Here is a 21545-nt window from a genome sequence, read left to right as displayed (position 1 = left end):
GAAAACTACAACCTTTTTATTTTATAGTTTATGATAGATGTGTGGGAACTGTTCACCCCCAAATAATAAAGTTATAAATTAATTTAAAAAAAGATAGGCTATGCATGTTTGCTATATTCTACCAAATTAGTTTGAGTGAATAACACAAGACACATCATACCATTATCTTTTTATACATTTTATTACAAAACCAAAGAGCATGAAATGATGTATTAGCTAGTCAGGCCAGTGCAATTGACACCAGAGGCTAAAGCACAAATCTAAACTACAAACAACTTAAACATCATCATACGTTACAATTCCAAAAAGGGATCATGTAATCTTGCTTTAGCAAAATGATGTGCTTTCAAAAATAAAAACAGCCAAATAAATACATGACTGGTGAAATTGAAAAAGAGGGGATACCCATTTAAGAGGTAGATCTTTAAAGTGAACTTAATAAATCTGCTTATGCAAAATAAATTGTTAATAGCAGAGTATGCTCATGCAAAATGGTGCTTCTCCCCCATACATATGTTTGTCTAGAAAACATGGATACACATTGCAATCCCAAAAAACTGCAAATAGTACAATTGGAGCAGTTTTGCTGACAAAAGTTTGTAGTCGACATGCAGTAAGCCTCTGACTCGCCTTCATTTTAGCCTGTAAAGCAGCTCAGCGCGATATCTCAAAAGTTCACCCCCACCACAGACCTCCCCGAGATCTGAATGTCATCAAATGGAAATAGAGCCAGAATCTGAAAAAGACAAAGCCTTGTCACAACAATGCCACAACCCGTCACGGGACGCCACTTGCGGTTGCTTACATCATCGTTGCCGTCAGCCAGGTCCAATGCCGTCTCATCTTCCAAATTCCGCAACATGGTATCTGCACCAGACTGGCAGAGTAGATTGGAGATGGTGGCATCCTGCCTCCCCACGGCGAGATGGAGCGGCGTGCAGCCGTTGAACATAGCGGCGTCGACATTGGCTCCGTTGCTGAGCAGGAGCTTCACCGAGGTGGAGTCGTTCATCTCCACGGCGAGATGAAGTGCCGTTTTCCCGCTAGTCCCCTCCTGGAGGACGAAAAAGACATAAATAATAGTTAAATAGCTTCACCGAGAACAATTTTAATTGTCGTGAGATGTATGATATTATTAAGGATAGCTTTAAACTAACTGGGGATAAAACAAAGATATCAACGGGTTACACAAACCTGTATATTGAGGTCTGCGCCCTTCGTCAGCAAGAGTTTCATAATCTGGTGTTGCCTGCTGAGCGCCGCTAAGTGAAGACAGGCAAGACCTGACAAATGGGAAACATGAACGGCAGACCTAATATTATTGGATTTTTTTAACAACAGAAGACTAGACAGCGACTGGATAAGCTACATTTACACATTAGTACAAACAAGACTTCACCTCTCCAGTTTTGGGTTTCCAGGACTCTGGATAGCTTGCTGGGAGACATTTCACTTGCCATCTCTGCAGCGCACATGGTTAGGCCGTGATGACACGCCACGTGGAGTGCTGTGTTTCCATCATGGTCCTGTAACTCCATGTTGACCATTTTGATCACCAGGCTCTTAACCACGTCTGTTAGGTTCAAATAGGTGGCTAGATGCAAAGGACTCTGCAAAAAAAACATTTTTTTGACTTATTTGGCATGATAAACTTAATGACACTTACAAATTACACTACTACTGTGACGGGAGTTTCCACAAAAGCCACTTGTAAATTACCTGATACAAATTATTCTGTATATCCAGGACTTCTTTAGGGAATAGTTGAATCAACTGATTCGCAATTAATGCTTCCTCATGGATAATCGCCAGGTGCAGGATTCTACAAGTGGAAAAAAATGTGAAAGAAAACTTATTAATCAAGTATTACTACTATAGCAGTTAAAAATCAGCAGAACATTTCACATAATGGATGGAAAATAACATTTCTGATGTATATTAAGGGAAAAAAATGAATAACCTCAAAGTCTGAAGGGGAAGTTGTAGCAAATTAAATGTTGCCTTGTTGTGTGCAAAAGACAGGAAATGTAACCAAGCATTATCTAACGTAAAGAGCAAAACTGTTGTGAAACACTACTGCAAAACATACAACAACAGTAGACTTACAAATTTATCAGTCCTAGAATTAATCACATCTATCTTTTTTTGCTTAGTTTTCTTAAGTTTTGCTCATAAATAAACCAGTTGTCATAGCAATTTGCGTAGCAAATAATGTGGTTGAGGTTGTATTCAAACTGTCACTTGATACCTAAACAGACGCACAGTAACGTTTTTGCAACTACTCTTTTGAATGTTTCTATCATTAAAAACATATTTAGCTGTATTATAGTCAAATCGAAAATCAAATAAATCTGATTTTATTAAATAACATGCAATGAAAAACACTCAAAGCTCCTATTTTTTGGCCAATTGTTGAATTTTGCAGTTTCTTTTTTTATCTGAAATTCAATCCCACAATAATGGGTGACGCATACATGGCCTCCAGCCATTTCTGTCATGTTTGAAATTCTGTCATAGGATGCCAAATTCTCTTACTGTTTGGAAGTAACCACCCATAACCGTAATAAACGTTAAAATTCCCACACAAAAAAACACAAATCCAGTACTGTGCTATCCTGATGAACAAGTTTCTTGGATAAAAAAAACAAAGCAAAAAACAAGCTGTGCCGCCCTCACAGCTCAAGCTTTGTCTTTTTTTTTGCGTGGGGAAGTCCAGGCCTCCTCTCTCTTTCACTTCTGTTTTCGCTCTCCAAAAAAAGTTGAAGAGCAATCTGTATGCCTGCAAGCATGACAAGGTCCACTAAATACAAAATCCCCTACAATACCAGTAGAACCGGCCAATTCCATGTGGGGTATTATTAATCAAGAATAATACAACCACAATTTCCTATTGCAGTTTTGGCGTGTTCAATGAAGGCCTTCATTATATGTGACCTAAATAGTGACCAAAACTAGGTCTTGTAAAGTTAAATTTTGGTGTAAAATGGAGTTTAGAGTGAGAAATAGAAGCTTTATAAATGATAATATGACATATGCCAGAGGACATCTTGCAATTACTACATGCAGATTGGACACTTTAGTTCTTGCTGCAATGGTCATGCTGTGATGATTTATTTTGTTGTTTTGTTTTGGAGAACACAATCTGTCTCTGCTGAAAGAAGAAGAAAAAAACATTCCACACATGCACATGTGCTAAAACAATACAATGTTGCATTTCAAAGCAAATAAATGCAATTTTCAGATTGCAACATATCTTTTTCCCAGAATATATTTTGCCATTCCCATTTTACATGCAAAACTAGAAGACAAACAATATATTTGTATTTGTTTTCTTTTTCTTTTGCCATTTATGCTCCAACTTATTGACATGAGGTCAACTTACGTATCTCCATCCTCTGTGATTGACGTGATAATGTTCTCCTCTTTTTCGGTGAATCCAGAACAGGCCGCCGATGGTGATGGTTCCTCAGTGGCAATGTTACAGGCCTCCACGATTTCCGCCAAACTCTCCACCGTCGACCCGTACGAGGAATCCAAACGCTCATCCACGGAGGAAAACTTCTCCCTCGGCTCGCTTACCTCTCGCGGCTGCTCCTCCGGCTTGACTATGGAGCAATACGAGTCAATACCCGAGTCCACACGGCTCTCCTCCGCGAATGCATCTTTGCGATAGTCGCCGCTCGCCATAGCGGCTCTCCCGGTTCAATTTCCGGATGGAATTCAGAGTCTGCTAGCGGGGGTGGTGGTTGCGATGGTGGTCGTGGCCGCCACCGCCCGGCAGCACTCCGAGGACGAAGAGACCACCGCTTGTAGGGAAGACCGGGGGGCAAATTGTGGTGCCTTTCATGCCACTGGACGACGCTCGTCAAGCGCTTACGGTTCTTCGGGCGTGACGTGGTTTGCAGCTGCCTTTGAAAGTTTCGATGCTCATTACTTGTGTCGTCGCCGTGCGAGTTCCTCCGTATGAGCAACGCAATGCGAGAAAGGGAAGCGCCGACATGTTAAGAGGCGATCTGTTTTTGTCACGCGGGGAATCCCCTGATGAGTGGGGACTAGAAAAAAAACACAACAAAAAAAAGTACATTCATCTGAGGGCGCATGCGCAATAGCATTGTACTTTATCGTTGATACTTCATTTGAATAGTGTTAATCCTATTAGGACTCATTATAAGAGTATAATGACAATGAAAACATTCAAAAAAGTTTTATGAAGACTTCTAAGCACATAAACATGAGCATCCACAGTCCACATTGCAGTTTATGTTATATGTAGTGTTGAGTTTAAGACCAAGAGCAACAAAGTAATCGAGAGGTAAAAGTATATATTTTTTTATCTGCGATTTTATTCAACATCTTCCTAAAAACACTTATAAAAACAAATTAAGGTTTTATTGAACCTAGTGAACATGTTGGACAAGCACTCTCAAAAAAATTGACCTTTTGAGTATTTTTTTGCGTCACTCCTGGTCATGATCAATATTAACATTTGACTAAAACTGTCATGAACACTGCCAACAAGTAACTTAACATATCTTTCTTGTCATCGCTGCCATGAAATTCCGACGGATGACGGTTTCCAGTAGTCGCGATGCTTTGAATGAAGAGGCTGCATCTGCTGGAGGACAAGTTGCCACCCAGTGTAGATCCTGGCCAGAAGATCCTTCACTTTGCTCTTGTACAAACACTTTTCTGATTTCCTCACATAAGACACGACATGCATTCTCAAATCTGAGCAGAGAGTCAACAGGTGCTCCTTCTGATCCGTCGGGAACGACTCAAAATTGGAGGCGTGGTTGGTCAAGGTCAGCAAGCTGTGGCAGAGGTAGTATGACTGCTGATCCAAAACATGCGAGTCACCATTGGAGGAACTCTCACTGGAGCTGTTGGAAATCAAACGGCAGAGGGATGAAGGTTGCATTCTCAGTACATATGGGCGCAGCGCCATCAGCTTTATTTCCTTCCCGCTTGGTCTGTATAGACACGATCCGTCCAAGAGTTTGGAGATCATGGACAGGCTGAGATGTTGGCGAAGGAATTGGTGGGGGGTATTCGGCAGTAGCTGGACCAGATAGCACATGTTGTGGTGGTCATCCGTCACCTGGACCAGGGCCTGGCAGATTCTGGGGAGCGTGACGTCCCAGTCCTGGACATTGCTGATGATCTGATACATCAGAGTGGCCATCTTGGTGCTGCACAAAGTAGTGATGTTGACATCGAGGGCCACTCGAGCCAATGCGGTCAGCAGAAGGAGAAGCTCATGGTCGCCATATGCTGACGGGTGCAGGCTGAGGCAGTATGACGTGTACTTCAAAATGTTGCTGCAGTTGTGCTCTGGAAAGATTTCCCGTATCTCATTGGCGGAAAGCCGTTCACTTTGAATGTCCTCATTTTCCAGGACATCTTCTTTGGTGAACGCGGGATGTTCAAATGGGAACAGTGTTTCAAATGAGACACCCATATTCATTAGTACCAAAGTTAAGTCGGCCAAAGATGGAACCCACACGGTGAAGGCCTCACTCTTGGTTTTGGTAATATTATAGGCGGCTGAATTAGCCATGGCACAGAGAACCTGCAGGATCTTTTCGGAAAGCATCCTCTCAGAATGCACTGACATCATCTTGAAGAGGAACTGGGACACTTGAGGTGGACATGGCGAGTGATAGCCAAACGCTTGCTGGAACAAGCCTGCATTTAAGTGCAGTTTGAGCAACGTGGGGCTGGACCCAAGAATTATTTTCTGCACCTTGTTCTGCGCTTTGATGGAGCACTGTCTGAGTTGCAGGGAATCCTGACTGAAGATTTGACCCAATTTGTCAAGGTGGAAGACGGTCATACCTGGTGGGACCTCCTTAATCATGCTGGAGTCTACCGAGTGGTGTAGTAGGAATTCCGGTATTTTCTCAGTGTCACCAATGGAGATTTCCTCGGATACCCCCGACATGACTTCGTCACACGATGTACGGAGTTGCGCCTCACATTCTTTGGACTTTTTTTGAGCATCGATCTCATCGAGCATTTTGTCCAGGCTGTTTTCGTACGACAGCCTTCCAGAGATGGTCGGAGTGTTTATGGCACAGCTGGAAAACCCACCTGACTTCTTCGATTTAACTGGAGCCTTTGAAACCGGGTTCACGATATCCTCCAAGGACAATAGCTGATCTTCATCACTGCTTTTGGATGAGTGGCTTGAGTCTGATTGGATAGAGATACCTAGACTCAAATCCAGATCTTCATCGCACGAATCGACTTGAACAACCGGTGACCTGCTCACTTTGTTTTTATGTCTCTCATCTGTTGAGGGTTTGTTAGAAATATTGTTTTTGGGTTCGTTGCGAAAAGGTTTACATGCTTCGATATCATCATTTTTTAGCCTTGCTAATGATACGTAAGGTAAAAATTTAAGTCTGTATTCTGAGGAAATTAGATCTTCCTCAGGAGAAGCACTTTTAGTAGAAAAGTTCCTAGAATTTTTGCATTGTGGATTTCTGTCGTCACATTTGAACAATTGATTGGAGTCCTCGGGAATATCCGTCGTCCTTCTACGATGGCGCAGCTTTTTCTGTTGGGTTGGCAAATGATGAGAAATGCTTCGAGATCTCAGTTTCCGAGTCTTAATTGACAACTGGGAAGAATTTTGTTGGGGTTGCTGAGGTACAATAATGTCTTTAATCTGATCAGTTCTAGTTTTTTCCCTTCTGTTGCGTTCTTCGGGGATTGTATTAGAAACGTCTCCCAAGTAGACGATTTTACCGTCATAGGAATAGATTTTGAGCTGCCTTAGATACCTAGGCTCAAATCCAGATACTCCTAAAGAACATTGCTTGCCATTGACTTGCATGGACTGTTCATCCACCATTTTGGAAGGGGACGGTAAGGACTTGAGACGATACCTATTAAGGACACCGTCCTCACACTCTCTGTGGCGTTTCTGAGGGTACCTCAAGCACACGGCTGGAATGGATTTTTCATTTGGAGGTGCTGTCAAACATTTCTTCGCAGATCGTGTTAACCTTCGTCTGGAGTCAGACACAACTATGGACTTGGATTCTTTGCCCATGTTTTGTGAAGGAGAGCAAGTGCTTAGATTGGGTGATAGCGACTGAGCTAGCGATGAGCAGAACGGCATCCGAAGAAAGGGAGGACACTTTTCCTGGTGTTGTGACTCTGGGGAGCGTATTTGTTTCAAAGTACTGGGGAGTTGGTGCAGCAATGGCAGGTGGTGGCACTGTAACATCTCGGGACTTGAGAGCGGCAACCTTCTCCTGGGCAAGTCTATTAGGTTGGAGGTCTGAAATGGTTTCGTTGGAGTCTCTTTAATAATTGGGGAATAGTGTTCTCGAATTTTAAGCACCCTGTAAAAGAGAGAGAAAAAAAAGATGTAAATGAAACAGTACAAAGGGGAAAATTAAGGTTTTTTTGTTGCCTTAAAGGTGCATGGTTTTTATGCAGGGTGATTGCATATATTAGCAATGATTAGATTTGTAAATAGTGACACATTGTATTATTAGCAGTGAGACTAAAGATGAAATGAAATTGTTGAGCACTTATTTTGCAATTGAATTATTAAGAAATATGCATTCCTATGAAAAATGGGGTCTCCGTTTTGTTGACAATGTCACACCAATACACGTTAATTCAGTTATTATTATTATCATGTGGTATTATTCAAATTTTATGGTTGATCCCAAAAGTATGAATACTTTGTTTATCAATAACACATCGGAGGCCATTTAGGAGGCAACGACTATTAATCTTTCAGTGCCATTGTCGACGATGGACGTCCATTCCATTTTGACATAGATAGGCAGGCGATCTCTCAGTAAAGCTAGATTTTTATTTATATTCAAGGGCACAGCAAAACCTTTTGAAATCTTTAGATTGACAAAATTTCACGAATGCAGTGCAGGGAATCTCGCGAGATAATTCATCGGTTCAACCGGCTCCATAAGCAAATATGAATTTGAAGTTAGCGATAACCTGCAAAAACACCAACACGAGCACTTACCTCGCTGTTTTCTAAAATCTATACGTTACTCACCGACTATCCCGTTTAATTTCAGCTCCCATTTTCAAGCTGAGTCTAAAATAGTGCTTCGTTATTGTCATACGTCAGAGAGGATCTAAATATTAACATTGGCGCTCGAAGTAAACGAAACTGGGTGCGTTGCATTGTGGGGCTTTGAGTCTTCAACTGGCTTTACTTCTTCTTCTTCTTTGACCTTTATTTGGTGACGTAATCACAGCAGATGAAGGAATCTTGCAGTGCAAACCTGCACCCTGCAGGTCAATATTGCATATTGCAGATTTATGTATATGAAATGGGGAATTAAATGGGGGATATATTAGAATTTAATTGACCCCCCATTTAATAGATCCCCCATTTAATAGACCCCCCATTTAATAGATCTCCCATTTAATATATCCCCCATTAATTTTTTCATGAATCTGCAATATACCCCCCATTAAATATAGATTCAGATAGATAGATACAGATTAGTGGATACAGTTAATAAGGAAATACCTGACTAAAACTACAAATGAGATCATGCGCGTTTCAGCACGGCTAAATTGTAGGTCCGCAGTTCTCCTGATCGCCAGTAGGCGGCAATGTGAGATGTCCTCTCTTCTGAGTGTAAACATGGCGGGTTGACGGCGAAGCTTGAGTTTGAGTCAAATGAAGTGATGATTTTGAGTTGGAATCGGGTCGTTTTGATTTATTATACCAACTGCGAATATTGTCTAATATTCCCTACTATTTTAGTGTGCTTCTACTCTTCGGGTTGGGGATTCGAACCCGCGTGATCTGGACGTGTGTCTTGATCTGTACGGTGACTATCAGTCTTCGCCACCACTAAAGTAAGTGGAATCCACAGCAGGTGAGCTTTTAACCATTATGTATTTGGTTTATCATCTGATCTCTTTTAAGATATATCCTGCTGATATGTGGCTTTCTGGAGTACAACATTTTTACAAAAAGTACTTTGACGATGGCCTTAAAAACCCCAATATTTTACTAGCAAGTTAGCTTTAGCTGCATGTTGCCCAACCAGCTTGAGTGACAGAACATATTTTCAAAATAAAAACACATATTATTAAAGATCAATGCTGAATGAAAGAAAAGCTATGCTGGGTTATTTAAACATTCAAATAATTTTTACATTGCTGAATATATTAGCAGATGAGTTCATAACTTTCTGTGGTATTATGTATAATTAATTGCAAAATATTTATAATTATATTGTACTAGTAGTGGGAATCTCCCAGTGGCCAGTACAACAAAATGACTTAGGATGCTGTACAAGTTAGTGTTTTTGATTTTTATAAAACAAAGATGACTTAAATGAGTCCCCTTTTGAGGGTCAGCACGGTGGTTGAGTGTTTGATAAATCTGCCTCGCAATTTTGAGGATCATGGTTCAAACCCAGCCTCATCATATTCCAAATGATTTCATCAGAGTTAATATATACATCTCCACAGCTGACGTAACAAACCACATGAGGCAACAACAAAGAAGATAATGGTGAATGAAACGACGGTATCGGACGACCTCGACGACCCTGAGCCAGGTATATATACAACAATTCCCAATTTGCAATTTTAAACAAAACACTGACATCTCTCTTCTTCACACAGGCCAGGAGACTCCATCTAAGCCCTCCTTGGAAATAACATTTAGCTCTAGAGGTCGTCAACGCAAAAAGAACCCCAAATATGCCGACTACGACACAATGGAGGACCCGATTGATATCGAGTCATCGTTCAAGAAACCAAAAGAGAAACCAAATGTCCCAACATCCAGACAGACTTCTCCTCGGAAGCGAGGACGTCCCAAAAGAGTCCCTCTTCCCACCGTGGAGGTCTCAGAAGCACCTCACGTGGCTAATGGAGACGCAGCAATGCAAACCAATGTCACCTCCCCATCCCTCCCGGAGGGTTCTCTAGAAAATGGTACCCCAAAACCCAAGAGAAAGTATGTCAAGAGGAAGACGTTTACGATGGAACCCATCATACCACTTTCTTTGGAAAATGATGACCCAAAACCTGTCCCAAGACCCCAGAGAAAATACGTCAAGAGCAAAACGTTAACGATGGAACCCGTCATACCGCTTTCTTTGGAAAATGGTGACCCAGAACCTGCCCCAAAACCCAAGCGAAAGTACGTCAAGAGGAAGACGTTTACGATGGAACCCATCATACCACCCGAGGAGACCGTCAAAGAAGAAGAAGAGGCATTGGAACCAGGAATGCGCCCGAGGAGGAGCGCCGCTAAATTGTGAGTTACCCATTGTTATTCTGCATTTCTTTCTAATTAAAAAGTTGTCATAGAGCGCTGAAGTTCCTTCACGCCATGGCTGAAGAAGAGACACCAAAAGCCACCGGTGGGGACGTCACGGATAAATCGACACCAAATATGACAGAGGGGGAAAAAGGCCAAGTTCGAAGAGGTATTATGAGAAAAATAGTGTATATAGTCATATATAAAATTGTCATGAAATCCACGTTTAGGCCGAAAAAGGAAATGTTCTGATGGAGACGCCGCGGAAGACAAAGACTTTGTTCCCGTTGCGGATGAGATGGAGGAAGAAGAAGAAGTGGATGAAGAGGAGGATGAGGACGAGGAAGGGGAAGATTACGAAGATGCTTCCGATCTTGATTCCGAAATAAAACACAATAATGTTAGTATATCCAGACTCTTAATGTTTTTGTAAAGTAATTCTTAAACTAATTGTCATTTGTTTTCTTCTAGTCCTGTCGGCGCACAAATTTCCGCCCCGCTTTGGAAATGGTCTCCAATCACAAGAATTTGTAAGTCAAATATCATTGATCTTATTTTCCAGACACAGTAAGGAATAACTAAAGTTTTTTTTGGGGTGTTTTTTTTAGCCGACTCAAGCACCTTAGTGATTGGGTGTTCCCAGATTGGCTGCCCTCATCTCATACCTGGCATCAGGTGCCATCATGGTACTAACTTTGGCTTTTCCTTGTCATCACAGTTGGAAAATTTAACAATTTAATGTGTTTTTGTGCAGTGAACTGGAAAACTATCTACCTCAGGAGCATCTCTCGGCGGATTTCAAAGTGTCAAGAGAGAGTAGCGGCGACCAAATGCCAATTCAAAGGCTCGGCAGGTTAGCTTGTACTTGTAGGATTTCATAAAAAGTCTCGTTTTATTAACTCCATTTCATGTGGGCCTGATCTAATATCTAGATTTTTTTATTTTGTTTAAATTGGATTAAAGGAACTGGATCAAAAGCCCTATATAGTCCACTTTCGCATCATAACTACATTGAATTGATGTTTCACACAGATTTGAGGCTTCACCCGCCCACCCCCAAGGGTGGGACATGCACCTGTACACCGGTGGGCCGGTGTGGGCGATGGAGTGGTGCCCCATCCCCGACAACGCAGTGGGCTCGCAGTACTTGGCCGTGGGATGCTACAGAAACATGGACGACCAGCACTTCTACCATCAAACCTATTCTGGACAAGCGCTAGTGCAACTGTGGGATGTGGGGACTCTGGAGTACAACACCAGGTCTCCATTTTTTGTTATATCTTATACCACACTTGTTTTTGTACATAGATGGTTTTGCTTAGAAACCCCACATTTCTATGTATTGTATATAGTGAGGGAAATCTGAAGTATCACTCATTCTGTTCATGTGCAGGCCGAGCTTCAAACCTGCACTTGTCTACGGCCTAGTCGTGGACTCCAGATTTATCCGGAATCTCAAGTGGTGTCCATCAGGAGGTTGGGAAGAGCCCACCATGCAAAAAGAGGTATATATTATACTTTACTGGGTTAGTTAGGGTAATTGGGAAGCGCCAGAAACAAATTGTCAGTTTTGTGAATGAAAAACTGTTGTGTGTGTTAATATATAAATATATATACATATATATACTTATATATACATATATATACATCTATATACTTATATATACATCTATACATCTATATACTTATATACATATATATACATATATAACCTATATATACATATATATACATTCATGCATATATGTATGGATATGTATTTATTTATGTATGTATATATATATGTATGTGTACATATATGATATTCATGGAGTATTGATTATGTTTTCAAGGCTCCCCTGCTGCCCAGACTGGGTCTCCTGGCCGTGGGCTGTTCCTCGGGCGTGGTCACCATCTACAGCCTCCCGCATCCTGATGCCCTGCGTGCCAGCCATGATCACTCAGACTCTGGTAAATCTCTTTTAAAACTAGAAAATGCATGCATGTTTAAGGAAAATTGAGTACCTGAAGAAAACCCACACATGTCAATCACACTACCACCGGATGGGAATCGATCCCACTCTGCCCGAACCATAGTCAGGCGAACAAACCACTACACCACTACACCAGCCTCCTTTTTCAAATTGTTATTATTTTTTCCCCATTTTATTCTTTTGTTTAAAAACACTGCAGTGCATTTTTCTGTCCAGTAAATGTCAGTATTGCCCACCAACTTAATTTCCAGTATCCCATCCGCAGATGCTATCCATTCCCAGTCAAGGTAAAGCTAGAAGTACGTCGTCAATCCCCCACCAGCATCGCCATCAAACCTGACCACCTATTCAATTAACTTCTCGGCTCGTAACACCACCGTATTTAATGTCTTATAGAACCAACGTGGCGGCACCCGCTCGTTTATCGTGTGTCAAGCCTATACGTGATGCCAGAATGCACGCATTGAAGCATGACATCAATCCCACGCTTGTCTTCATGTGTTCCCAATGGAAAGCAACAACATACCAACCTCACATATTTAAATATAAAACCAAAGCCTGACATTTCTCCACTTGATTTTCCGCCTTTCCTCCCCCGGCCCAGTGCGGCGTGGCCTCTCGATTTCCATTTTATTTGCCTAAAATCGCATTTGCTCAACTCCATAAACCTGCAGAATATGACACTCTACTGGATTAATGTCAGTGTGTGAACTGGAAGTGCATTTTGTTGAATAAATGGCGCTTAAGGCCTTTTTGTCAAGCACAAAAAACTCTAGGAAAAACCCTGACATCATCCACATATCCATAGTCAGGTCATTACAAATGCTCTCTTGTGAATGAATGAGCCATGAAAGAGAAGAGGGGGTTGTAAAAAGACAAAGGTACGCACGCGGTGGTGCCTTTGGAGTAATTGACTGTTCCTGCACCCCCCCATCAGAGCAGGATCTATAATTGAAATGACAAAGAAGATGCATTACACGCGTGGAAAAGCTGCAAAATTTACAACGCTCGCTGTCTCGTCACGTCGAACTGACCCGCGGATACGTTACGTTTACATGCTCTGTCTTTTTCAAATATGTTCTCCTTTTACATCAAAAAATATCTTTGGTCCCCATATTCAATAATACAAAAAAATGCTGGTCTTTTCTAAGCAATTTTGCACTGAAACAGTCCAACACTAAAATGACTAAAAGTTACATATTTTTTTCCCATAGGTGATGACAGCCTACCATTCATCATTTACAAGGTAAGATTGTGTACATGCATTTTTTTTTATACTGATTTCAACAATAACATTCATTTTTCTCCCTTCAGCCTGATCCAGTGGTCACCCTAAAACTAGGTTCCTTAAAGGCTCCTAACTCAGACCAAAGCGGTCAAGTCCTCTGCATGGATTGGCTCCCCATTCAACCCCATGACGTCATCGCCGTGGGCTTCTACGACGGTATCGTGTCAATCTACCACCCATTCTTGCAGCCACTAGAAAAATCCCATTCCCTCCTTTTCTCTCCAAACAACAGGTATGGTGGGTTTATGGGATCTCGGCACCAAATCCGCATTGCTACGCTTCCAGGAGTCACCTGACTCCATCACATTATTCCCATATAAAAGCTTCCTTGCTCACGATCAGGCAGTGCGAGCACTCACTTTTTGTGCCGCTAGCAAGTAAGACGACACACTTGAATGGCATGAAATGATCCAAATATGTAAAAAATGACTCTTGTTTTATGATAGGTATCTGATGGCGACGGCGGGGGAGGACCGCGTCGTGAAAACGTGGGATTTGCGGCGCATGTACGGGCCGGTAACGACACAGAGACGACCCCTGATTAATGAGATCTGCTGGCCGGCTTGTAGTCCAGGACTCTTTTGGGCTCAAGATGTCACCTTTGCTGCGTAAAAACAAAAAAAAAACATTTTTCTTTGCTTATTTTGTTGTCTTCACTCATATTTATTCCTCTTTTTATTCCAGGAAAAACACAAACGGAGTCCATTTTGTAGACCATCAAATGAACACTTACTTTGCCATCCCCAGGAAAAGCTCCCTTTGGGTCCGTCTGCTCGCATTTATATTTCTCGTCCTTACATCGGGTTCAAACCGCTTCCTATCTGGTCGTAGTCCATCTCGTACTCCGAATGGCTGCACTGCGTGGTGACGTCGGATATGCTGGGTGAAGTCATCATCAGCACCTTACCCAACTTCGTCCACTTCACTCCGTCCGTCAAAAGGCCGGTGGAGAAGAGATATGTGAGTTTAAAGCTGTCTTTTTTTGCTTCTCAGATTGGCTCGAACTCCCAAGATTGTTGCAAATTGTGCTGTAATGGCTTATTCTCTCTCCTCAGCCTGTTTACGTGACATCTTTAAAGCAACAAGAAACGGAGGAAGATCAGAAAGTGTGCCAAGAAGAAGAAGAAGGGGAAAAGAAAGGGGATGACGGGGCAGAAAATGGCCACGGATTGCTCGATGCATCCAAGCGATCTGGTGAAGAGTACACAAATATCAAGAGGAAATACTACCTTCACTATTCTGACAACAGCATGGTTTGTATCAGGGCTTCATATCACTATGTTGACAATTTTCACATACCATATTTTCACAACTATAAGGCGCACCCTCAATAAATGACACATTTTAATTTTGTTTCCATATATAAATAACACTGGATTATAAGGCGCACTTCCCATTTTTGGAGGAAATTTAAGACTTTTAAGTGCGCCTAATAGTCATGAAAATATGGTAAATATTTCAATGTTTTTACAATTATGAAATTTTCATTTTGTTTCATTCAATTTTAAATATCTTACATTTTTTGTATGAATTAACCACACATTAATCACAAGTCTTTACATCCAATTAGATAATTTCCTATCAGAAAAGATCATTATTATACCCCCTTGAAATGTTATCATTGATATTTCCCTCAAAATTTTGTGTCATTTTTATCTCTAGGTGAACATCTTCAGCACTGCATCACACTTATGGAAGCAAATGAAAAACAATGAGTACGACCATAAGCTCAACCTGGACGAGCTGCCTTTGGCTTCACTGCACAAGGTATACACAAACATACACACACACCACACACACACACACACACACACACTCATGAAAAGATCAACTCCTCAAGGAGTGATGGCCCAGGAGACTCCTCATACTCTGCGTGCGTGTGTGTAATGAAGTGTAAAATAAGAAAAATGTCGCCCTGGGTGGAAGGCGCTGGCCATAGGAGCCTTTTGATGTGTTTAGCTTGAACACGAAATAAGGAGAAGGAGACCCGGTAGCTGATAATAGACTCTCAATGGGAGATAACATTTGAGGGGTTTTCTTAAAATGCATTTATTTGCAACATTTTATTAAATGGGAATAAATGGAGAGTGCTTTATTTAAGATGGACCAATTTTTTGCAGTATAGCACTATTTGACTGATATTTATACAAATTAATGTCTTCTTCCATCATTCTTTTAACTTAATGAAATTTTTAGAGAGACCTTAATACTGTTACTTTAGTACCTCCTAAAAACAGCAGCTTGATATCAAGTGTTATGAAATGCATTTTTAAAAACTGATGTATTTATAGCAGGGGTCGGGAAGCTTTTTGATGAAGAGAGCCATAAACAAATCATATTTTCAAACATTATTCCTTGAGAGCCATACTCAGAATTTAAAAGTAAAAATACATAAAAATATGAGTATTTATTATTCATTTCACCACTTTGAAAGTAAAAAAAAAGTCTGAATTCCTTTGAGAACATTATTTCACTGTTTCTAATCATTTAGTATCAATGAGAGTATGCATGCAGAAGAGTCGAATGCAGAAAAAATAATTTAATTTCTAACTTCTTATTTATCATCAGATTCGCCTGAATCCAAACCTCAAGTGCCACACATGGGTCGCTACAGGTGGTCAATCTGGTCTAGTGAGGCTCATCTGCATCCGAGGTCTGATCAACAAAGACATGGGTGACATCATCAATGGCGCTTCTCAATGACCTTCGGTACCAATTTATCATTTTTTCACCCCGACACGTAACGCCTCAAAACAATTTAGAATTAAAATAAAGTTAGCTTTTTTTTGCAGCTAAGCAATTTGCAGGTTTTTTTTGTTTTACAAGGAACTAGCTTAAACCAGGATAAAGTTAATAATAATTTTCCAATCATGTTTATATTGCAATTTGTTCATATGTACATTAAATTGCCAGATAGTAACTTTGCTTATTGTGTACATAATGTATACACATTTTTTAAATTATGTTGTTTCTTATGGAGAGCAAAATGTAATTGTTTTTTATTGTAATTTATATATTGCTGTCATTTTCAAATAAAGTAATTTTGGAATATTAACCTATTTTATTTCATGTCATTTGTTGGAAATTTATGACCAAACATTTGCAGTAAATGAGTTAAATGAACCAAAATCATCCATCATGTGCAATGTTTTATTTTTGTCAAGTTACAAAAAAAACAACAACATCACTTCAACGTCACACAGAGACAAAAAAGTATTTGTACGCGACGTCCAAAGAGTATTTACACATATACACAAAATATTTACACAGACAACACGACACGGGGCATCCATACATAATCCGAAATACTACATCATGGTCCTTGTTACGTTCACTATAGTAATTATATTTGTCATATTTCAGGAATTGGCACTTGACAGCTGACGAGCATGCAAGCATAGTTTTTTTATGAAATGACCCCAAAATAATTCAAATGTACTCCATTAATTTAATAATATCTGGTATTTTCTTCTTTATTTTAGACAGCATGCTGTGAACACAACACTAACTTTTTTCATTAAAAATGAATGACATAATTGGAGTTTTTTTGTTGAATTTATTATTTCTTGATTGGTTATTCCCAAAATGGTTTTAAAATATGTTAAATTAAATAATCGCCTTGGGGGAGGAACATTTAACATTTAGGTAAATTGGCATTCAACGTTTTCCGAGTGCTTGGTTGTCTTACTAGTGGTGGTCGATTTGGGATATTTTTCTTTTTTTTAGGGGGGGTGGGCTTGTCAGTCCCAGGGGTCTTGGCAGAGTGTGCAGTTCTGCATGTCATTGTGGTAGTGTTCTACTTGGATGGTGACGCTGTGGAAGCCAAATTTAGTGTGGAGGAGCTCCGTGGCCTCTTGCAGGACGGACTGAGTGTCAGTGCCCTCATCTGGATAGGAGTACAATAATACACATGGCAGGTTAGTGCAGTAGTATGACAAAAACAACAAACATTTATATTAGCATTTTTAATTACTATTTTCCTTTGTATAGTTCCATCATTCATATGTTTGTTTGTTTCTATTTCGTTTTATGGGTTATCTTATGCTGCTCATTTTTCCATCTATTTTCCCCATTTGTATAATTATACTTTATGCTTTGATACACTTTTTGTTCCTATTTATGATCTTATGTTTGTTTGCAGTATTATGTACTCTGTATGTGGCTATTTACCAACAGCCAGGTGTACAGATGCCAGGGTCCGTCCAAGCGTAAGCGCCCAAAGGTGCAGCGAGTGGGCCGAGCGGACCGCCTTCACAGTCAGCAGAACTTCTTTCACTGAATTGAATTCGATGCCTTTGGGGGAGCCTTCACAGAGGGGAGCCACTTTTTTATATATTGTACGAAAGGTAAAAAAAAAATTGCATATTTTGTCCACCTTCCATGAGTATCCGGAAGACATCTTTGAGGATAGTGAAGGTGGTGCAAAGGACAAAGATGGAGAACAGAAATGTGCAGATGGGATCCGCCACTTTGTACTCGGGCTGCCAATGATAAACAATAAAGTGTTATTAGCTGTACAACAGGGATGGCAAACTTGGATTGGTTTGTGTGCTATATTTGTGCCAATAATATCTCATCTTTACAATTTGAAGACTTTTTTTGGTCCAAAGTAATGATCACCAATGGAGATGTTGGAGTTGGAAGTATAAAGGAGTGAATGGACATATTTTGGTGGCAGTCAATTGTGGCAATTTAAAAAAAGAGACATTTTGGCCTAAATTTTTGCCCAAAAATCTTTGTGCAAATGTATGTGTACATATGTCACATATGTGTGTTGTTTATGATTATGTTTATATAAAGGCAGTCTATGTGGCCTTCATTTTTCCTGCATAGTAAGATCACATGACATTTGAAAGTCATCAGGGACGATAAATCCTGCCTGACCCGAAAGAAGATGACGATAGCAGCCACCATGACGCCCACGCTCTGCAGCAGGTCTCCCACCACGTGGATGAACGCCGCCCGCACGCTGGTGCTACCATGGGCGGCGCCTAGGAGGGCGTGTCCGTGAGGGCTCTGGGCCTCTTCGCCCATGGGGTGATAGCCATGGCCGTGGGCGTGGAAGGTTGTGGAGTGGTGCAGGATGTACGCCATGCTGAGTATGTAGAGAAAACTCGCTAAAGATTTTGCAGTCTTACGGAAGGGTCGGGAACTCACAGGATGTTGACCACCACGGCGAAAGCGGAGGTGAGCAGCATCACGTGACCTTCGATCTCATAGTCATCGCGGATGATTCTTTGTATGGCCAGGTAGACCAAAACGCCCGTCACCATCCAGATGGACAGGACGGAGATGAAAGCGCCCATGATCTCTGCGCGAAAGAAGCGAGGTCGCTGTCCGTGGTGCTGCGGGAGGCGTTGGTCTCACCTGAGCGGTGCCAACCGAAGGTCATGTTTTTGGCGGGGGGTCTGGAGGAGATCCACAGGGAGAAGATGCTCACCAGCATGCTGCCCAGGTCTGTCAGGAGGTGGGCTGCGTCTGTCATGATGGCCAAGCTGTGGGCCAAGTAGCCCCCTGAAGACGCCATATTTTATTTTAAATAGATAAACTTGAAACCACGGAGGGACCATAAACAAGATGGTTACCGATGATTTCCCCAATCATAAAGACCAGACAGACTGCAGATGCCAAGTATAGTTTCTTCTGAGCCAGCACGCCATCTCGGTTGGCGTCATCCCCACCGGGCGCCGGGAGCGCTGCGTGACGGTGGCAGTGGGAGTCACCGGCTCGCTGGAGAGCCACCTCACCCCCCACCGTGCCACCATTTTTCAAGGGGAAGGGCTCGCTGGGGTCTAGGAAGGAACTAGACAGCATTCATTCTTTGAGTGCTTGACTATACCAATTAAATGGACGTCTATGGCCTTCACTGGCCATGAATGAGTTAAGTAACATATAGCAGTCTAACAAAATGTATTTTCCATCTTTTTTAAGCACCCTCTGCGACACAAAATATTCTATTTAAGTATAATAAACGCCGGGACACAGATGATACCATGTGTAAGGGGGTGGGGGGCAAAAAGGTGCATGGTGATAATAGGTTTAATGAGGTGGAAAAAATCTCATTTGGACTCTGTTGAGATAACCACACACACACACACACACACACACACACACACACACACACACACACACAGAGGGGTCGATGTCCATTGTAAAAAATGCACTGAAGTGTAAAAGAGATTATGTTCAACAACACCTCTGGGATGTACACAAATACACATACATGAATGGTGTATTCTCTCTATTTATTTTTGTCCAATCCTATTGTTAAATAAAATCAATATTTTCCTTTACAGTGCGAAAAACAAAGATTAGCACACTTCATTGATGTTAGAGTACACTGTATGAATGTCTTTTTAACGCCAATGGTAAAAAAGGAGGTGGAAATGTGAGCTCCACACATTTTTTTTCCAAAAAAATAGCAGCAATCTGTCGGCGGACATGCACGCGCCGTGCCCGTTACAAATGGTGCATGAAATTTAGTGGCAGATGCACCTCAGTCACACTAACACTAATAAAAAAATATGTATACTACTACTGGGGTTGAAAATAAGAAAATGTAGAATGTGGTTTCTTGGAAATTATTGTTCTAAAAGGTTAAAAACAATACACCACTGCATTTTTAAGGCCCTGAGCAAGCAAAGGCCATTTTTCTATCTGATATAAATGACCATATTTGTTTTTAATGTCTCCTATGTCTGTTTTGCATGAATTTTTATCAGAACAGTTTAATTGTATGAAAGGCATATTTTCTCATGTAAAATATGCTTGTGCAATTAATAAAGAAACATATTTCATGCACTGAAGCCAAGTCAATTGATTATGGCATGCACATCCTTGCAGAAAATCCCTCATTTTAAGCCCCAAAAACATATTTTCTTTACCATCCAACTGGATATCTAAAGAAATAATTAAGCCAAAGATTGTTATTGCTCTGGTAGTTATAATGTTTGGGCCTGAATAACAAACATGTACTTGTTTTTCAAATTAAAACATGGGTTAGTCAAGTATATCAAATTTGTCACCCACCCAGGCTCTCCATGCACGTGCACGCGCGTGCGTTCCTCACCCACCTGTGCACGCGCTCGCAGTAGTTCTTGTGGTTCTGGTCGTGGATCAGTTGAGACTTCTCCGAACTTGATGCCTTTACATCCATGGACATGTCACAGGGATGGGGAAAAAAGTACTAGTGATGCTGAAGTACAAGATTTGGAGGGTGGTCCGCTCGCTTCGGGTCCGATGCCGTAATCACTGCTGGTGCAGGAGAAGGAAAGTCCTAGTGGGGCAGGAGGAGAGCGTTGCGGGGTGGGGGGCCTGCATTTTGGGTAGGAAAGGAGGGGGGTCCAAGAGTGAGGGTCAATACTTTATTTTTTTTTTTAGGCTGGGAAATAAATTGGCTTGCAGGGGCCCATGAGCTGGAAGCAAGGAAAAGTGCTCACTGCGGCTTCCCCCTGACTGCGGTCAATTCAGTGGACCTTTTCGTTTTTGTGTCTCATATGAGCGGATGCTCAAAATAGTCTGCCCGTTTAGTCCAAGCGTTACGGTAATTCAATTCAAAACAGAGACGCAGTGGTGGCCCGTGTATTAGTTTCACTTTTAAACCCTCAAAATACTCCCAACAGTAAAAGAAACAGCACTGTATAGCTCATAATTTAACATTGAAATAAAGTAGATGCATTAAAAACCCATACTTCACTCCACAAGTACAATATTATGTGAATCAACCCTGAATGTCTTTTTTTGTGATATTGTAACTGTCAAGATGTTATCATAATTTCAAGACAAGGTGTGTCAATCCTAGCAGTACAGATAATCAATATTATGCAGTTTCACAGATTCCATTTGGAGAAAATTACAAAAATGGGAAGTGAAACAATGAAATTTAGTGTAATTAAACGCAACACAACATTGGACTGTGGTGCCTTCATGGAAACACAAATGAATGTCATCCAACATACTTATTCATGATTAATCACATGTCAAATCTCCATTATATTGCCACATTTAC

General features: G+C 41.1%; 4 protein-coding genes across 5 annotated transcripts; 1 reads left to right on the top strand and 3 right to left on the bottom strand.

Moving 5' to 3' along the window:
• Positions 1 to 157: 157 nt before the first annotated feature.
• On the bottom strand, positions 158 to 4180 carry nfkbie (nuclear factor of kappa light polypeptide gene enhancer in B-cells inhibitor, epsilon). Its single transcript, XM_077710711.1, has 6 exons — positions 3383 to 4180; positions 1720 to 1822; positions 1400 to 1610; positions 1195 to 1283; positions 806 to 1054; positions 158 to 736 (listed from the first exon to the last, which is right to left on the bottom strand). The coding sequence occupies exons 1-6, from the start codon at positions 3685 to 3687 to the stop codon at positions 668 to 670; spliced, it is 1026 nt and encodes a 341-aa protein (XP_077566837.1). The 5' UTR covers positions 3688 to 4180; the 3' UTR covers positions 158 to 667.
• A 143-nt stretch (positions 4181 to 4323) lies between these two features.
• Positions 4324 to 8176, bottom strand: slf2 (SMC5/6 complex localization factor 2). The gene is made up of 2 exons (XM_077710710.1): positions 8039 to 8176; positions 4324 to 7352 (listed from the first exon to the last, which is right to left on the bottom strand). The coding sequence occupies exons 1-2, from the start codon at positions 8104 to 8106 to the stop codon at positions 4541 to 4543; spliced, it is 2880 nt and encodes a 959-aa protein (XP_077566836.1). The 5' UTR covers positions 8107 to 8176; the 3' UTR covers positions 4324 to 4540.
• Positions 8177 to 8614: 438 nt separating this feature from the next.
• On the top strand, positions 8615 to 16596 carry gtf3c2 (general transcription factor IIIC, polypeptide 2, beta). The gene is made up of 20 exons (XM_077710709.1): positions 8615 to 8856; positions 9478 to 9566; positions 9634 to 10273; positions 10327 to 10445; positions 10507 to 10676; positions 10748 to 10806; positions 10885 to 10962; positions 11031 to 11129; positions 11309 to 11536; positions 11670 to 11781; positions 12109 to 12226; positions 13464 to 13495; positions 13564 to 13693; positions 13770 to 13914; positions 13984 to 14145; positions 14222 to 14300; positions 14369 to 14497; positions 14593 to 14790; positions 15200 to 15304; positions 16106 to 16596. The coding sequence occupies exons 2-20, from the start codon at positions 9518 to 9520 to the stop codon at positions 16238 to 16240; spliced, it is 2787 nt and encodes a 928-aa protein (XP_077566835.1). The 5' UTR covers positions 8615 to 8856; positions 9478 to 9517; the 3' UTR covers positions 16241 to 16596.
• Positions 16597 to 16751: 155 nt separating this feature from the next.
• On the bottom strand, positions 16752 to 20983 carry slc30a2 (solute carrier family 30 member 2). Of its 2 annotated transcripts, none has more exons than XM_077710707.1 (8): positions 20611 to 20983; positions 19123 to 19340; positions 18905 to 19051; positions 18695 to 18848; positions 18422 to 18632; positions 17913 to 18018; positions 17708 to 17842; positions 16752 to 17423 (listed from the first exon to the last, which is right to left on the bottom strand). In XM_077710707.1, the coding sequence occupies exons 1-8, from the start codon at positions 20697 to 20699 to the stop codon at positions 17278 to 17280; spliced, it is 1206 nt and encodes a 401-aa protein (XP_077566833.1). In that variant the 5' UTR covers positions 20700 to 20983; the 3' UTR covers positions 16752 to 17277. The 2 variants fall into 2 exon arrangements, with proteins under 2 accessions (XP_077566833.1, XP_077566834.1); XM_077710708.1 differs by having other exon boundaries at positions 20567 to 20689.
• Positions 20984 to 21545: the final 562 nt, after the last annotated feature.

This window comes from Stigmatopora nigra, chromosome 2 (assembly GCF_051989575.1).
Source record: "Stigmatopora nigra isolate UIUO_SnigA chromosome 2, RoL_Snig_1.1, whole genome shotgun sequence".
NCBI lineage: Eukaryota > Metazoa > Chordata > Actinopteri > Syngnathiformes > Syngnathidae > Stigmatopora > Stigmatopora nigra.
This window is presented reverse-complemented; position numbering and strand designations above follow the sequence as displayed.

Bases quoted from the DNA above. Each gene is read 5' to 3' on its own strand.
- nfkbie (XM_077710711.1), bottom strand. From the start codon at position 3,687: ATGGCGAGCGGCGACTATCGCAAAGATGCATTCGCGGAGGAGAGCCGT. The intron at 1,611-1,719 runs GTAATTTACAAG...TTTTTTTTGCAG, and splicing joins TACAGAATAATTTGTATCAG to AGTCCTTTGCATCTAGCCAC. The intron at 737-805 runs GTAAGCAACCGC...TGTCTTTTTCAG, and splicing joins TGGCTGACGGCAACGATGAT to ATTCTGGCTCTATTTCCATT.
- slf2 (XM_077710710.1), bottom strand. From the start codon at position 8,106: ATGACAATAACGAAGCACTATTTTAGACTCAGCTTGAAAATGGGAGCT. The intron at 7,353-8,038 runs GTGAGTAACGTA...TCTCTTTTACAG, and splicing joins GAAATTAAACGGGATAGTCG to GGTGCTTAAAATTCGAGAAC.
- gtf3c2 (XM_077710709.1), top strand. From the start codon at position 9,518: ATGGTGAATGAAACGACGGTATCGGACGACCTCGACGACCCTGAGCCA. The intron at 10,963-11,030 runs GTACTAACTTTG...GTTTTTGTGCAG, and splicing joins TGGCATCAGGTGCCATCATG to TGAACTGGAAAACTATCTAC. The intron at 13,496-13,563 runs GTAAGATTGTGT...TTCTCCCTTCAG, and splicing joins TACCATTCATCATTTACAAG to CCTGATCCAGTGGTCACCCT.
- slc30a2 (XM_077710707.1), bottom strand. From the start codon at position 20,699: ATGTCCATGGATGTAAAGGCATCAAGTTCGGAGAAGTCTCAACTGATC. The intron at 18,019-18,421 runs GTCAGGCAGGAT...TATCATTGGCAG, and splicing joins CTATCGTCATCTTCTTTCGG to CCCGAGTACAAAGTGGCGGA. The intron at 17,843-17,912 runs GTGGACAAAATA...CCCTCTGTGAAG, and splicing joins CTTCCGGATACTCATGGAAG to GCTCCCCCAAAGGCATCGAA.